The following is a 16,093-nucleotide window of genomic DNA, read 5'->3' as shown; positions in this document are numbered from 1 at the left end:
AAACTCTTTCTATATATCTATATATAAACAAGCTCTTCATCTCTATTTGCTTCTTTAATTTACTTAATTCCCATAAACCCACAAAAAAACCCAAATCCTCTTCTTCTTCTTCTCTTTTGTGTTCCGGTTGAATCTTCTGACGATGTTTTTTCAGATTAATTTCTCCGATAATCTCAGGAATGGTTTCCTCAGCTTTGCTTTCGCTAACGCATGTCTCTTTGTCTTCACTCACTACTTCGTACTCTACATGGAACGACGAGGCATTCGCCATCCTTATTCAGATGTAAGTACAATCAATACATATTAATCACATACATCAACAAGAGATGACTCGGTTGACAATCAACTAGGTTAAACATATGGGTTCGGTTCCAATGAGAGTGTATTTCTCAGTGGTATTTAAAAAAAAACATATTAATCACATACATATTCATGATTTTGATTTGAATTCTTATTTGATTTCAATATAGTATTGTGATCTGATTTATCTTTTTAAAATTTTCTTTTGGAATAAGCAGCAGAGCATGTTGCTAGTCAATATATTCAACATTAAACAAAAAAAAAAATATATATGATTCCTTGAATTAGATCTCTATTGGTACAATTAGGGTTACTGTACAACACTGAGAATTGGATCTCTATTTAAACAATTAGGGTTACTGTACAATAATGATTAGTAGTTAACTTCCATAAGTTATGCTGTAGTAGAATCTGAATTTAAAAAATTAGGATTGCTTTATAATCGATCATACGGTGGAAATTAGGATTGTTTTATAGTCGATTATACGGCTCCATCCTGAATCGGATGTCCAAAAGGCAAGATTGTATAGTGTCATTCTCAGTTACCGATCAAATTATGATTATCTAAATTTTTGTGATATTTTTCATAGTTGATTCATTATTGTTTGTCAAAATTTGGTTGGTGGGTGCAGAAAGCTGATGCAAAGTTCAAGAGACTTGCATTCTATGGAGAAATAGTTGGTTTCGTTGTAGTGTTACTCTGGAGTTGTTCTTTCGGATGGCTCCTCGCTTTTGAAGTAGCACTCCTCCTTATCGTTAACATCAATGGAGTTTACTTTCTACGATACATGAACCTAAAAGCTCGTATTAGAACTGCAACAACTCTGGAATCTGAGGTGCATTAGTATATTTTTAAAGTTTTTAGCTAAACGGAATAGTTTTTGGCTACAAAACTGATACAATTATATCATATGAATGGCAGAAAATTGAAGCCAATGATGGCACTGAAGTAGTGGAAGAGAACAAGCAATCAGAGTCAGCCAACCATAATCAACGTTTCTCCGCCAACGAAATCAATCTCGCAACAAGACTCAGCGAAGCCAAATTTCGAATGAAAGAGCTTCAAGATCAATGTCATGAGCACAAGAAGGAAAAAGAAAATCTAATCACGACCCTCAATCGAGCAACCAAGTCTCTATACAATTTCTCCAAGGATCTTACAAGATTGAGAGAAGAAAACATTGATTTAGTTGCCAAACTCTCCGCGACAGACTCGTGGTACCAATTTCAGGTCCAAACTACATTAGACTACGAGAACCGTAACGCCATTCTTGAGCAGGAGAACAAGAAATTACAGGAGAAACTCAACGAGATGAAATCTTCGTACGAGTTGTTCAACGAGGTAAAATCGTCGTATGAGTTCTACAGAACCTGTTATAGAGATACAGAGGAGGACTATATGAACTTAATGGAAGAGAAAATTGAACTATCTTCTATAATGGCTGCGAAAACAGAATTTTTCGATAAGACCTTGCAGGAGTTGGCAGACAATTGTAGGGTTCTTGAGGAGGAGAATTCTGAGGCTCATAAAAAGATGCTCATTGCAAGAATGTCTTCTGGGATGGTGAATGCGTTAGAAGAGAAATGTATGAGATTGGAGCAAGAGAAAGCTGAACTGAAGTGCGAGATTTTGGACGCTAAAGTCGATGTCGCGGTTGTGAATGAGTTGGAAGAGAAGTGTAGGAGGTTGGAGGAAGAGAAGACAGAGCTTATGTGTGAGAATTCTGCAGCAAAAGTTGGTGTTGCGGCTTTGAAAGAGTTGGAAGAGAAGTGTAAGAGATTGGAGCAAGAGAAGACAGAGCTCATGAGCGAGGTCACTGCTGCTAAAGTTGCTGCTGAGATATACCAATCCTATTTGCATGATCTTGATGGGGATGATTTAGTAATTGTAGGTTAAATTAGTTTCTTTTCTCTCTTTGGTTCTTGTTTTTTTTTTTTATGGTCATTAGGGGATTTGATTACTAGGGATAGGAACTAGTCTATTTATGTTAATTGGGATATACAGACAGGTTTTGGTTCATATTGCTTATGAGATTTCAATTAATTTTTTCCAACATGTTAGATTCTGCTATTAGTTTGATGTGGTTGGGTGATGTGTTTTGCTGATACGATTGAGTATTTTGGTGATGTGGTTGGACTAATCAAATGTATTGATATAACGGTGTAATAGAGGTGAGACCCAGTATTGATTTTTGGTGTAATAGAGGTGAGACCCAGTATTGATTTTTGTGTAGTTGTGAAAACAACCACAATAGTTGAATTTTATTGGGGACAACAAAATGTATTAGGAGATGTGTTTTGTTGATATAACTAGGAATCGAAGATTTATTGATATAATGATGTAAATTTGTTAGTGTGATTTTTAATATAGTTGAGTTGGAACCCAATATTAGTTTTGGTGTAGTTGTCAGTATAATAGAAGTGGGGCTCATCAAGTAAGCCAACATGGGCATGCCAGAGTCCATGTCCACATGTGGCCAGATTGTCAGGATCAGATGATTTTTTCTATGGTGGCAATAGACTTTTGAAAGTGATTTTGATGATTACAGTAGATGAAACTTATTGGGATTGGTCGGGTTTAGTTTGTGATAACTTGAGCTTCAATTTAGAGGTAGTGGTTATCGGATTGGTGTTTGGATAACGACGAAACCATCATTAGGAAGAAGAGATGGTGAGGGGTGGGGTGTAAAGAGCATATGTCTTAAAAAAGACAAAAGTCAACAAAATCAGGGTATATTTAATAAAAACTGGGATGTGACTAAAGCCCCTCATAAGATTTGTGTATAGATTCATATATGGGCTTTGACTCTAGAAGCGTTGGGCTCTGAAAACCCATTTGATTCAGATGGCTCTCTCTCCTTCGACCACGTATTAAAGAGACATGGCGGAACAAGAACATGAGGCGGCTGCCGAGCAGCTGGAGGAGGACTTCTCTGTGTGGAAGAACACACCCTCGTTGCACGATCTCGCACCCTCTCGAGTGGCCGTCTTCGCCTTCCACTTAAGAAGAATTCATTTTGAGATGATACAACAGCAATTGTCCGGCAAACAAACAAGTCCTGTTTCGTAGTCGCCCATGGTGATTCCTACTGAGACTTTAAAAGCCAATGCAATACTGACTCTCTTACAAGGATGCAACAATCTGAAATGGCTTCGAAAACTCCACGCACACGTCTTTGTTTATGGCCTTCAACAGAACACTGCCATTGCAAATAAACTCCTCAACTTCTGCGCCATCTCAGTCTCTGGCTCGCTGGAGTATGCTCAACTACTCTTCAATTACATTGAAGAGCCACAAACCCAAGCGTGGAATTCCATCATCAGAGGCTTTGCACAGAGCCCATCCCCTCTCCACGCCCTTATCTATTACAACCGAATGTTGAGATTCTCTGCTTCTGTTTCTTCTCCGGACACCTTCACTTTCTCCTTCGCACTCAAGGCCTGTGAGAGAATTAAGGCTTTTATCAAGTGCCGAGAGGTTCACGGATTTGTTATACGAAGTGGGTTTGACAACGATGTCATTGTCTGTACCGGCCTCATGCGAGCTTATGCTGCAAATAAATGTGTGGAGAAAGCGCGGATGGTGTTCGATGATATGTCTGAAAGGGATTTGGTTTCGTGGAATGCCATGATATCTTGCTACTCCCAGGCGGGTTATCACCACGAGACATTGGAAATGTTTAACTTGATGAGAAATGAGAATGTTGGTCTTGATAGTTTTTCCCTGGTGGGCTTGCTATCGTCTTGTGCGCATGTGGGTGCATTGAATAGGGGAGTTGAGTTGCATAGAATTGCCCGTGAGAAGGGCTTTGTGCATGGTGTGTATGTGGGGAATGCTCTCATTGACATGTACGCTAAATGTGGGAGTTTGGATGGTGCTCTCGAAGTGTTTAATGGGATGCAAAAGAGGGATGTTCTCACTTGGAACTCGATGATAGTTGGGTTTGGAGTCCATGGCCGTGGCAATGAAGCAGTCTCATTCTTCAGGCAGATGTTGATGTCAGGAGTCAAGCCAAATTCAATCACTTTCCTTGGCGTGCTGTGTGGATGTAATCATCAAGGCTTGGTTGAAAAGGGTGTTGAGTTTTTTCACATGATGACCTCCCAATTCAATCTGAGTCCCGGAATTAAGCACCATGGATGCTTGGTGGACCTTTATGGACGAGCTGGGAAGCTTGATAAGGCACTCGAAATCATACACAGTTCTCGTTTAGAGAAAGATCCCGTCTTGTGGAGGACCCTGCTTGGCTCTTGCAAGATCCATGGAAATGTGGAAATCGGAGAAATTGCTTTGAAAAATCTGATCCAGCTTGGGGCATCAAATGCAGGGGACCATGTCCTACTCGCAACGATATATTCTAGAGCGAAAGGCGCAGAAGGTGTTGCGAGGATGAGAAAAAATATCAAAAACCTAGGAACAAAGACAACTCCTGGTTGGAGTTGGATTGAAGTTGGTGATAGGGTTCATAGATTTGTTGTGGATGACAAGTCGCATCCTGACTCCAAAAAAATTTATGAAAACTTGGGGGAAATAATCCATCGAGCCACCTTGGTTGGTTATGTTGAAGAAGATTATGTTGTGGCCCTGAATGGATCCTCTTCTGAAGAGTGTCTGGAGAGTCCTAGCTCGTGTCACAGTGAGAAGCTGGCGATCGCTTTTGGAATTGCTACTACACCCAAAGGAACAAGTCTTCGAATTGTGAAGAACCTAAGGGTTTGTAGAGACTGTCATTCATTTACAAAGTATGTTTCTAAAGCATTCAAGCGAGATATTATCGTTAGAGATCGAGTTCGGTTTCATCACTTCAAGGATGGCCTTTGTTCTTGCAGAGACTATTGGTGATTTAATGGTAATATCATCCATTTTTATTAGGCTGTGGCATATTTTCATTTGTTCTATGTTTTAGAAACAAAAATGTTTGCAGAATAAACCCAACACAATTTCAACATAAGTGAATCCATCTAACGGACGGATTCTTTCTTGTCTCGACTTGTGGATTCATGTAGCCAACTCCAACAAGAACCACTGCTTTGATATACCGTTGGAGGGTGATTCATCTGTTTTTGTAGATTCTATTGCAGGGGTGAGTTGATCCTACAATCCTGTTCGATTGTCCTGGGGATCCATAGGGAGCTAAAATTCTAACACTCATGTTCACTATTTATTTTATACTAAACATGACATGCTCTCCCCACACTGATCTCGTGTTCATCTCATGCTAACCTCACACAATTATGAACCAAACGTCCTGCCAGTGTCAAACGCATGATCTTTCATAACAATCAAAGGACAAAATACAAAAACTTATTTCAACAAATTCGAATCAGATACACAAGAGATACATGTACAATGGTCAAGATTTGAGAAGTCCGGACAACAAGAAAGGATAACAACATCACGGGTGAGTTGTGGCTGTGGACTTCTTAAAGTCAATCTTGTCAACCTTAACCTCTCCGTCGATGAGTTCATAGACATAAACCACGACACGAAGGCCATCGATGTCCATGAGGACAAAGCTGGGGTTAACATCATAAGTGATGCTGCTGTAGGCTCCGGTTGCAGATCCCGGGTTAATAACAACACCTGCTTCATGTTTGTAAGCAGTGAACTGATGGGTATGACCCGTCACGAGTATATCTACATCCAGCTGCCTCTGAAGCATGGCTAGGGAGTCTAAGTCCCCCCATGGAACAACCTTTAAAACATCAAAAACAGAATGAGACTATCATCAGAAGAACTCGAGGAAATCCAAAAACAGTTGGCACAACCAAAGCGGTTTTCAGCATTTTTTTCAAAATAATATAATGAGAAATTTCTCTTTCCCAAGGCACTATATAGCCCAAACTAGCAAGTCCTGCTACCACGCAGTTGATCTACTCTGCCCTGCATCTTTATATGTCATTATCAAGGTTTCATATGAAAGATAATAAAGTTTAAGTATAACAGGAAATAACTAAGGTATGAGAGAGTGACAGACATTGTCTGTGCAAGGAGAGAGTGACAGACTTTGTCTGACCAGGACAGAGTGACAGACTCGTGGAAGAGTAAAATGAAAAATACATAACAAGAGGATTGAAGAGCAGGATATTTGCTCAGAAGAAATCCAAAAGAATTCCTATGGGGAAGGGAAGTTCGGGAGAGAAGTTACAAAAAAAATGACGAACATGGGTGACATGGGGATAATGTCTCAGAGCCAGTTAGATAAAGTTATCCTGGGAAAATGGCTTTGGAGATCCTCCAAGTAGGGTTGCTTATATAAGATCATTGTACCAAAGTACGAGCTTGAGGAAAATGGATAGATCAATAAAATTAATAGGGAACATTACAGTGGGATGTCTCGTCTACCTTTATAGTTTACAGTGGAAAGGAGAAAAAGAATTGGCCTTTTGAAGGATGTATGTATGGTGCAGGACAAACTCCCTAAGCAGTACATTCCCAGCACTTTAGCTCAGAACAAATAAGCAAAGAAAGATGACAACATGGCTGCCACCAAAGGTAAGTTTACAATGCAAATATAATATATTTTTTTAAACAGAGATGTTATGATCATAAATTGGAGTTTTTTTCCCAAAATTTCTTTCGAAGCCATTGAAAAAATGAAAACATAGAAGATAAATTGATTTGACATTAATCCTGCAAGCGAGCCACTGATCATACCTATCAGCTTTAAGGGGATGAGCTTGAGAAGGAAAATGGATAGATCAACAAAATTAATAGGGAACATTCGAGTGGGGTGTCTCTTCTACCTTTATAGTTTACAGTGGAAAGGAGAAAAAGAATTGACCTTTTGAAGGATGTATGTATGGTGCAGGACAAACTCCCTAAGCAACACATTCCCAGCACTTTAGCTCAGAACAAAGATGTAAAGAAAGATGATAACATGGCTGCCACCAAAGGTAACTTCAGGGCATATGTTGTTTTAAACAGAGATGTTACGATCAGAAATTGGAGCTTTTTGTCCAAAATTTCTTTTGAAGCCATTGAAAAATCAGAACATAGAAGATAAATTGATTGGACATTACTCCTCCACTGCAAGCGGACTACTGATCATAAATATCAGCTTTATGGGGAGTTGGGGACGAGTTAAGTGGTTGCTAACTTGGTGAGAGAAGAACTTGAAACAGGAAGATATAACGTGAAAGCAAAAGGAGGCACAAGACTCATTTGTTCTACTTCCTATGGCCATTATTGGGAAAGTGAAGAAATAAAAGGAAAAGAAGAGCTTTTGAGGGGAAAGACACTCCATTTGCCTTCACTAAAGATAGACGGCCATTCAGCTAATCAGCCTTGGTTCTTGTTTAGTGGCACTATGATGCAATTAAAGCAAACGTTTTGAATATCAAGATCGAGAGTCTTGCAAATAACTTATGCACTTGAGAGGCACTCGCCAATAAATTCTTTTGCTATTGAACACAATGGAATTTTCATTTAACTCCAACTGGAAAATTATATAAAATTACTGAAATTTAATTAGTAAAAGGACTTTAAGTTTAACAATTTATTTAAATCTGAGCAGAAATTAGAATCTTTATACGAAGGAAAAGCAGAAAAATGGAATCAAACCTGATGACCATGGCACAGCCCCAACTTAAATTGACCAATGGTTAGTGTTTTGGTTTCTGGATATCGTGTCTCTTCATCATATTCACCTCGAGCAATATGCAAGTCAGGACAAAGAGTCTTCAAGTAGTCATGTACTTCCTGAAAATAATTTTGGAAGATCCTCAGCAACAGAAATAGGTTGTAGTAGGTTCAATAGAAGCACATCCAAGATAATCACTATAACTATTTTGATTTTTTATATGATAGTTTAGATAAATCGTATAGCATAATGAGCAGCTCTTGGTGAGCCTTGAACCTTCCCTGAACCCCACACTTCACTCACTCAATGGAGCAAACACCTATACACCAGCACGTCGTCTGTGAAAACATCCTAACTTGAATCTTATACACAAAACGAAAAGCAAGTGATATCTTTCCAATCTTACAAATAAAATAATCCAATCAATAACAAACAATCTAGTAAGATCAGGACGGCATCATTAGGAGTCAAACTGTACGAAGAGAACTAATTATGCCATCTAGGCTCCAGCGTATGATTATGATTGGCTTAATCTAACACATGACTAAAGAATGAAGGCGAAAAAATCAAACTGCAAATGCATACACTAGCTTGTGCATCTATTCTAAACAATCAACATATTGTTTTAAATCATCAAGAAAAACTTATTAGATCGAATCTCCCAGAGTTTTCATGTCGGGAAAAGGTAAACTTTAACATCTATATCCTGATACATATGAAGCAGCAGCCCTAAGAGAATAACACGATTAAACCTTCTAGCCGGGAATTAATTAAAGCCAATAATTTAGGGAAAAAAATCTCAAGTTCCAGAACTCAGTCCAGAAATGCTGAAAGTTCCAGAACCCCCATGCCTTTTAAATCGTTTTTCCCCCTTTGTTAAATGAAAAATTAGGAAATAAAATCCAGTTTCGTTATTTCCCTCTTCCTTAATTCTTCCGACAAATCATAAATCGAAAGATCAAAAAGTACCAAACAAAAACAGGTATTGAAATGCTGACAATACGAGAAAAGATATGGGAGAATGGATAAAAGAAGCATACTTTGATGCACAAATTTCCAGTGCAAATGATATGTTGGATCTTGCCAGGGACTAGCATAGACTTAAACTTTGCAGGCAAATCAGGTGCTCTATGGGGTACATGTAGATCCCCTAAAGCTAGTACCAACACCATCTTCAACGTTTAAAACCAAATTCGAGTTCTGATCTGGCCAAAAAGAGAAAAGAAGCAAATACAAACAAGACTGATCACAAAAGCATTGATTAGAGAGACAGTGAGAGAGGGATCAACGAAGAGTGATTAGCGAATATACTTACATTCCGCGCAAACCAGTATGTTTGGCAATGGCGAAATCGAACATTCAGTCTTCGTCTTCACTGTTTTTAGGGCTTCCTGGCGAAATGGATTTTGAGTCTGAGACGAACAGAGTTTATACGCATGAAATTTCTATCACACTGCGTTGAATTCAAGCCCGATAAAATTTCATGCCGAAGCCCAAATGTGAGCGTATGAATGATGGAATGAAGCCTGGGGACTGGCCCATGTTATATTGGGCCTAAGAGATGAAGCTCTAGGCCCAATAATCATGGGCCAGACTCTTATTTAAGCGTGGTTCGTGGACCTTAAAAAACCCATTACGTTTCGATCCTGCATAAGCCCAAAAAATGAAAATTAAAGAAGATAGGGTCAGTCAACAATGTTCCCTTCCAGTTTTGCTAAACTAACCATAGTTTACTAGTCATGAATCATGATTAGTTGTAGTCCTTTTTTTTTTTGTTCTTTTTTTTATAGTTATGGTCCTTGTTTATTTATTATAAAACAACAATGACATATAAATTATAATTTATAAAATTGATCTCATCTTTATGGTCAAACCTATTTAATCCCTAATAGGCTAATACAGTATATGTATATACATGTGTGTGTGTGTGTGTGTGTCTATATATATATAGTTTTAGGTCAAGCAGACAGCAGATAAGGTTGCTAGATAAAATTGCACTTTGCTTTGGTTAATTTGACCTCGATCTAGAATATAATAATATGTTTTCACATAGCATCATTTTTCTTATTTTTTTTAATCAAAAACAATACCATACAAACTTATTCTTTAGTTTAGATATCCTTAAACTTGGGCTGTACGTCAGACCTGTGTATGCATAAATTTCACATGTAATCACATTTTCAGTTGGACCAAAACCTAACATGTAACCACAAAATTATTGCTACTAGTTCACGGAGCATCATAGATAACGGTGAGGACAAATATGCCAGCCGAGAATCTTCATTTCTTTTCAAATACTAAGCTGGTAAGCTCTTTGTGTGCTTATGAATATATAATATTAAATTAGCAAAAACCAAAAATGGCATAGTTTGCAGTACCAGCTGAAATTTCAATGTAACCTTAGTTGTCATTATATATACAACTAGAAAAAAAAAAGACAAATGCAACCAACTTAATTAGCTTTCAATTACAAATAGAGAAGGATTTACAGTTAAAAACTAGTTAATTTAGACCTGTCATAGGAGGAAAAAAGAAAGAAGATTCTTACTAATTATAAGGGCATGCTTTGTAGTATCTGGCTCGAATGGGCGGAGCAACAAGTTTTTACAATGTCACGTTTAGTGGTGCTCACGTTTAGTGGTGCTGAGTTAGGGATTGCAACTGGTTGGGTACCCTTTTAATTAGAAAATATAAAAATTATTTCCATTTAAGGTACCTAATACCAAAATCGTTTCAAAATCATTTAAAAAATTATTTAAATTTCCAAAACCGGAACCGTTTCATAACCGTTTACCATCGGGTACTTACTTATCATTTAATTTTAATATTTTTATTTTGTCATAAATGATTGGATAAATGTTTCCAAGGGTGTCCGACGATGATTTATTTTGTGTTTTTATTTTTCTATTTTCTTTTGTAATCCTCTTGGTAGTAATCCATCTTTATGGTAGCTCGAGTGCCTACGAGCCTCAATTTCTCTTAGCAAAACAATATAATTTGTTATAAACAAAAATGTATAACTCAATTTTTTTAACATAATTTGATTTATCATGTTATTATAGCAAGATCTATCATAATATTGTATGATTTATTTAATATGATTTATCGTGTTGTAATTTATAATTTATAAATATAGTTTGTACCTATATATATATATATATATATATATACCATAAGACACTTCTTTTTTATAATATATTAGTATGATATATTTTACTACTAGTGTAATGAAATTTATTTATTAAATGGTTCGGGTACCCTAAACTCGGTATCAAAAATCAAAGTTAACCCTAAACCGTGACGGGTTTTAAAATTAATAACAAAATCATTTTCAAACCCTACATGATCGATTGTCGGGTCTTAAATGAATCGTGTACCCTGCGGCTAGTACCCATGTTGGTTTTTTTGTTATCCCTATGTTGAGCTAGCTATCGAGTCGCAAAGGGATTTGGTGTTCTAAATCTTACATCGCTCAAGGGAAGAAGTGATGTGCAAAATATAATACGCCAACTTCCTAGTTAGTAACAAAATACTTTTCCTGAGCTCAGACTAGTTTAACCTGATATCATATGTCTAAAGAGTAAGCTTGTACAATGTCATTATTGACAAAAAAAAAAGAGATTATCTATATGTTCATTATTATTATTATTATCATTATTGCAAGGGCAACATATAATAAGACTTGACATTAATGCCCGCATTGTTAGGAATCTACAACAAGATCTTTTCAGGAGCCTAATGAGTTGAATTTTGACCCATAGTAGCTGGGTTTTGACCTAGTGAGAGAGGTTTTGGCATGTAGTAGTTCTGTTAATGAGAAACAAAATCGTACAAACCCGATGTAGTGAGTTGGGCTTTGACCCATAGTTGCTAGGTTTTGACCCAGTGAGTTAAGCTTCGGCCTGTAATAACTAGGCTAAGGAGGAACAAAGTCATGCGCACGAATCCAATGTAGAAATTTTCATGAGCCTAGTGAGTTGGGTTTTGACCCAATGAGTTAGGGTTCGGCCCGTAGTAGCTATACTAAGGAGGAACAAAGTTGTGCGAACCTTATGTATCCACGTGAACTGAACAATCCGAAGCGGTTTACATTTATGGGTGTGGATTTCCAACGAACATGCTACATGCAGTTAGCCGACTAGTAGTACCTACGACACATAAGACACGAGCCTGGATGAAATATTGAAATTTATAATCACAATTGGATGGATCAATGAAATTACAAAAGTTAGGATTTCTGTTGTTTATTGAACAAACGGGTTCATTTTTTAAAACAGCTCAAAAAGTATATATATATATATAACATGCATGCATCGGACATGTATCCAAATGGACATTAATTATATAAACTTCAAATTAAAGCCAATTGCAAGTGGTCTTATTGTCTTAAGTAGCTCTGAGAATCTGCCAGCAAAGTTGGTGATTGTAGTCTACAACTTGTAGATGCATAAAGCATTGATCCTAGACACACATGCATGCATGCATGCAATTGATAACATAAATTCTTTCCCTTAACGAAATCAATCCATCTACTAGTGACTGTCAATAAAAACTCGTTTGGCCATTTAAATAAGTGTCACGTGGGGGTATTTGTTCTTTCAATATACTTTTTAAATTAAAGAGCTGCGTGGAAACCAGCTCACAATCTTAATTCTCCAAAAACCATCATGTACGTAATGTGTCTTCATATGCATGATATGTAAGCCCTCGTGAGAGGACTCAAGCCAAATAATATCTATATATGCGTGTGTGTATGTATATATTCACCAAGTAATGTGGAATCTCACCACTAGCTAGCTTGAATGCGATGCTTAGCTTAGGTAGCTAGATATTTAAGCTGCTTGCCATAATAATGATATATACTTTATACTCATGCGGCTAAATCTGTTTGTAATATGATGCTGAGAATATATATATATAATTATAATTTCAACTTTGAATCTAGTGAGCTGTGTAAACTTGCTATTTGTCAATTGAATATTGACATTCTTCGAGAAATTCTATAATTTGCACTGCATGCATGTTGATTCTACTGATAATATATAATTGATTTTAATGTGATGATTAATTTGTGAATAACTTTTGCAAAAGTTGATCAATAATAATTCTATTGAGAATCCAAACAATATTGGAATATATATATCTCGGACGTAAGTGTAATTAATGTGCAAGCATCCTAGACAACAGTGAGTATATTACCATTGTTGAATGTTGACAATTTGACATTGGGGAAGGTATATATTGATTTTTGAGATGACTAAGAATCTATCTATCTTCTCTTGAAAAGTAAAAAACTTTTAAAAGGGTCTTTATCATTTGGATAAGTGTGTTTTTTTTTTTAAAATACCAATTGTAAAATTTGCTTCTTATTTGTAATCCAACCTTGAATGCAAATATGCTTAACCCAATCGATTATCAATCGAATCACCTCTCATTGGTAATAAGTGTTTTTTTTAGTGTATGTAAAATGATGTGTCCTTTTTACAACCAATAAATAAAAAATACTTAATTAAATATAACAAATGTAATTTATAAAACGAGTTAGAATAATAAAATTACAATTTTTACTACTCATGATATATAAATATTTTTTTCCTACTTTCTTCTTGTATTTTTATTTTTTTAAAATTAAACATTTCAAACTTAATACATGGAAACTAAAAGGAATGCATGCATGTAATCAAAGCTTTTTGAGCCCCTAAAACAGTAAAACCTAGAAGACCCAGTCAAACATGAAGAATGGTCTGATCTCCCTCTTGATCACGTGCCTACTTTTTCCAGTTTTTCACCAAATTACTAGAAGAACTCTTCCCACACTCCGGATCACGTGACCATCCCCACACTGTCCACTTTCCACCGTTTATAACCAGTGCCAGCTCAGCTACCCGCTTCCACCGCCGCATGTGATTGTGAGCCCAGTCGGTGAACCCCAAGCTCACGCTAGTCGCATATGGAAATATCTCCGCTGTTCTCGGGCCCAAAATTCAAGAAACACATGCCACATACGATGTCGTTTTGGGGGAAGAGTTGAAAATTAAGGAGACAAAAAAGAGAACATGAATCCAAAGATACAAACAAAGGGTACCGGGAGTCTGCTGTGCTGTAATTTGATTCAAGAAGTGTTGTACACAATTTTTTTAGGAAAAAAAAAATCATAAATTTGTTTACGAGTGTAACGATATTTTTTTGATATCAAATAAAAATCAAACTTGACAAGGAAAAGATATAGAATGTTTCGATTTATATTGAAGTAAATTATTGTGTTTGGACTCGGTTCCGGTTTTACACTGGACAAAAATATTGTATATGGATTTAGATTTCGAACATATAATTTATATTCAAACTTGATTTATTTTAGGTCGAACAAATTCGGTTATCCAAACTAGATTGAGTACTATAGATATAGTTGGCTTTTGGGATGGTCTCAACGGAGTGTTGGATGTTGGGAGTCGTGTGTTCTTCCTCGAACAGATAGAAAAAGAAACATGGACAGTGCAAACTACAGACAATCAGCCGTCTCTCCTTCCCAAACTTTGACTCGTTTCAAATCCAGATCTTATGTGTTTATGTGATAATGAGAAAGCAAATTAAACTATATGATGTCAATGAGTTTTCTAATAATCATAGGTTTTGTTAGTTACAAATTTTGAATTATATAACTGGAAAAAAAAAAAAAAAAGTCATCAATTTGGCATTGATATGTTTGTTTGTTTTTTTTTTTATTTGTTTTCAAAAGCATGTCTGCATCGACATTGGATAATGTACGAAGGATTTGGATTTGGTAAAGAGCTATGTGGTGTGATAAAACCAGTGTTTTAAATACCAATATCGGAATCACATCGGTCAGGTCACAAATATGTGATATAGTCGATTCAACCGATTGAGTGATATATATAATGTAGATGATAAGAGTAACAAAAATCATGTTGCTTTAGTGATTAAGACTTATGATTTCCTATTTTAGTGTCCAAATTTAATATCGATAAAATCGGATGGTTCCATCTATTTTGACCGGTATTTAAAACATTGATAAAAACTGCTTAAATTAGGTGGCATAATAAATTTAGTAATTCAAAACAAGTGTCAATTAGATCGAAATGTTAATAAATTTTATTTCAAATGCAAATCGGCAAAGCTTGAGCTATGCTGAATTAAGAGTCACCTTGACTGCCGCTCCTTCCTAATCCTAATCCTAATCCTAATCCTAATCGCGCGGAATCATTCGTTAACATTTGACTCAATTTCCAATTAAAAAAATTAATTTTGACTTTTTGAATTTTAAGATATTAGAATTATGGAATTCAGACATTGATACCGGCTGGTCGGTGCATGGCACTGACACCAATCACGGGGATCTACCATTGCAAAACGATAACACAATAATGAAATCCAAAAAGCTCGTGTTCACACTCAAAGTTCTAGAAACTACAAAGTCAACTTAAGCTTGAAGTGTCGGATCACTTAATAGTCCATTTTACTGTTTAAAACTCTCCTAAAAGAGTTAAAACCTTAAGATTCTTATTAAGATGATTATCACACCGCTTGCCACGTCATGCAACTAGGGCGAAACAAACAAATTCTCTGCGACTTATAAAAATAGGGGTACTAGCGTTTTTGGGTATTGAATAATTTGACCTACTTCAACTCGAGAACCCATTTTTCAAACCTTTCAAGTTGATAATCGAAAATTCAAATTTGTTTCAAACCATTCACACTGATAACTTTATGCATTTTCGAGCAGACAATTTGATAAGCATTTTCACTGCCCAAAATGTCTTAAAACTGATGGAGTGACTAAGTTGTAACAATTCGAATTTTCGATTCCCAACTTGAAACGTTTGAAAAATGAATTCCCGAATTAAACTTGATCAAATTATTAAGTACCCAAAAGTACTATTACCCCTATCAAAATGAAACAAATTTCATCTTTAAGTTACTAACCTAAACCATTTATTCAATGACAAAAATGAAACACGATCAATCGTTTAAACGTTCGGTGATGAAAATAAAACACAACTAATCTTTCGATGATGACATGTTATGTTATGCTAACTCCAAATTCACACATGCTCTAATATTTATTTTCTAATTCCGTTGCTTTAATAATCCGCAATTGTAGGCCAAATGTTCCCACTAAATGCAATGAATTAAACACACACTCTACCAAAAGTGGGACCCAAGAGAGATTAAGTTATAGTGCGAGATGCAAG

General features: G+C 36.3%; 3 protein-coding genes across 4 annotated transcripts; 2 read left to right on the top strand and 1 right to left on the bottom strand.

Moving 5' to 3' along the window:
• Nucleotides 1-359: 359 nt before the first annotated feature.
• Nucleotides 360-2,197, top strand: LOC119987536 (cingulin-like). The gene is made up of 3 exons (XM_038832468.1): nucleotides 360-395; nucleotides 933-1,136; nucleotides 1,223-2,197. The coding sequence occupies exons 1-3, from the start codon at nucleotides 360-362 to the stop codon at nucleotides 2,195-2,197; spliced, it is 1,215 nt and encodes a 404-aa protein (XP_038688396.1).
• Nucleotides 2,198-3,146: 949 nt separating this feature from the next.
• LOC119987374 (pentatricopeptide repeat-containing protein At3g56550) lies at nucleotides 3,147-5,359 on the top strand. Its single transcript, XM_038832262.1, has one exon. The coding sequence runs from the start codon at nucleotides 3,377-3,379 to the stop codon at nucleotides 5,141-5,143; it is 1,767 nt and encodes a 588-aa protein (XP_038688190.1). The 5' UTR covers nucleotides 3,147-3,376; the 3' UTR covers nucleotides 5,144-5,359.
• A 191-nt stretch (nucleotides 5,360-5,550) lies between these two features.
• On the bottom strand, nucleotides 5,551-9,282 carry LOC119987375 (vacuolar protein sorting-associated protein 29-like). Of its 2 annotated transcripts, none has more exons than XM_038832264.1 (4): nucleotides 9,199-9,282; nucleotides 8,924-9,083; nucleotides 7,865-8,002; nucleotides 5,551-5,996 (listed from the first exon to the last, which is right to left on the bottom strand). In XM_038832264.1, exons 2-4 carry the CDS (start codon nucleotides 9,053-9,055, stop codon nucleotides 5,697-5,699), a joined length of 570 nt encoding a protein of 189 aa, XP_038688192.1. In that variant the 5' UTR covers nucleotides 9,056-9,083; nucleotides 9,199-9,282; the 3' UTR covers nucleotides 5,551-5,696. The 2 variants fall into 2 exon arrangements, with proteins under 2 accessions (XP_038688192.1, XP_038688191.1); XM_038832263.1 differs by having other exon boundaries at nucleotides 8,924-9,088; nucleotides 9,199-9,276.
• Between the last annotated feature and the right edge of the window lie 6,811 nt (nucleotides 9,283-16,093).

This window comes from Tripterygium wilfordii, chromosome 20 (genome assembly GCF_013401445.1).
Source record: "Tripterygium wilfordii isolate XIE 37 chromosome 20, ASM1340144v1, whole genome shotgun sequence".
In the NCBI taxonomy this organism is placed as follows: Eukaryota; Viridiplantae; Streptophyta; class Magnoliopsida; order Celastrales; family Celastraceae; genus Tripterygium; species Tripterygium wilfordii.
Note: the sequence above shows the minus strand (reverse complement) of the source record. Positions and strands in the feature narration are given on the sequence as shown.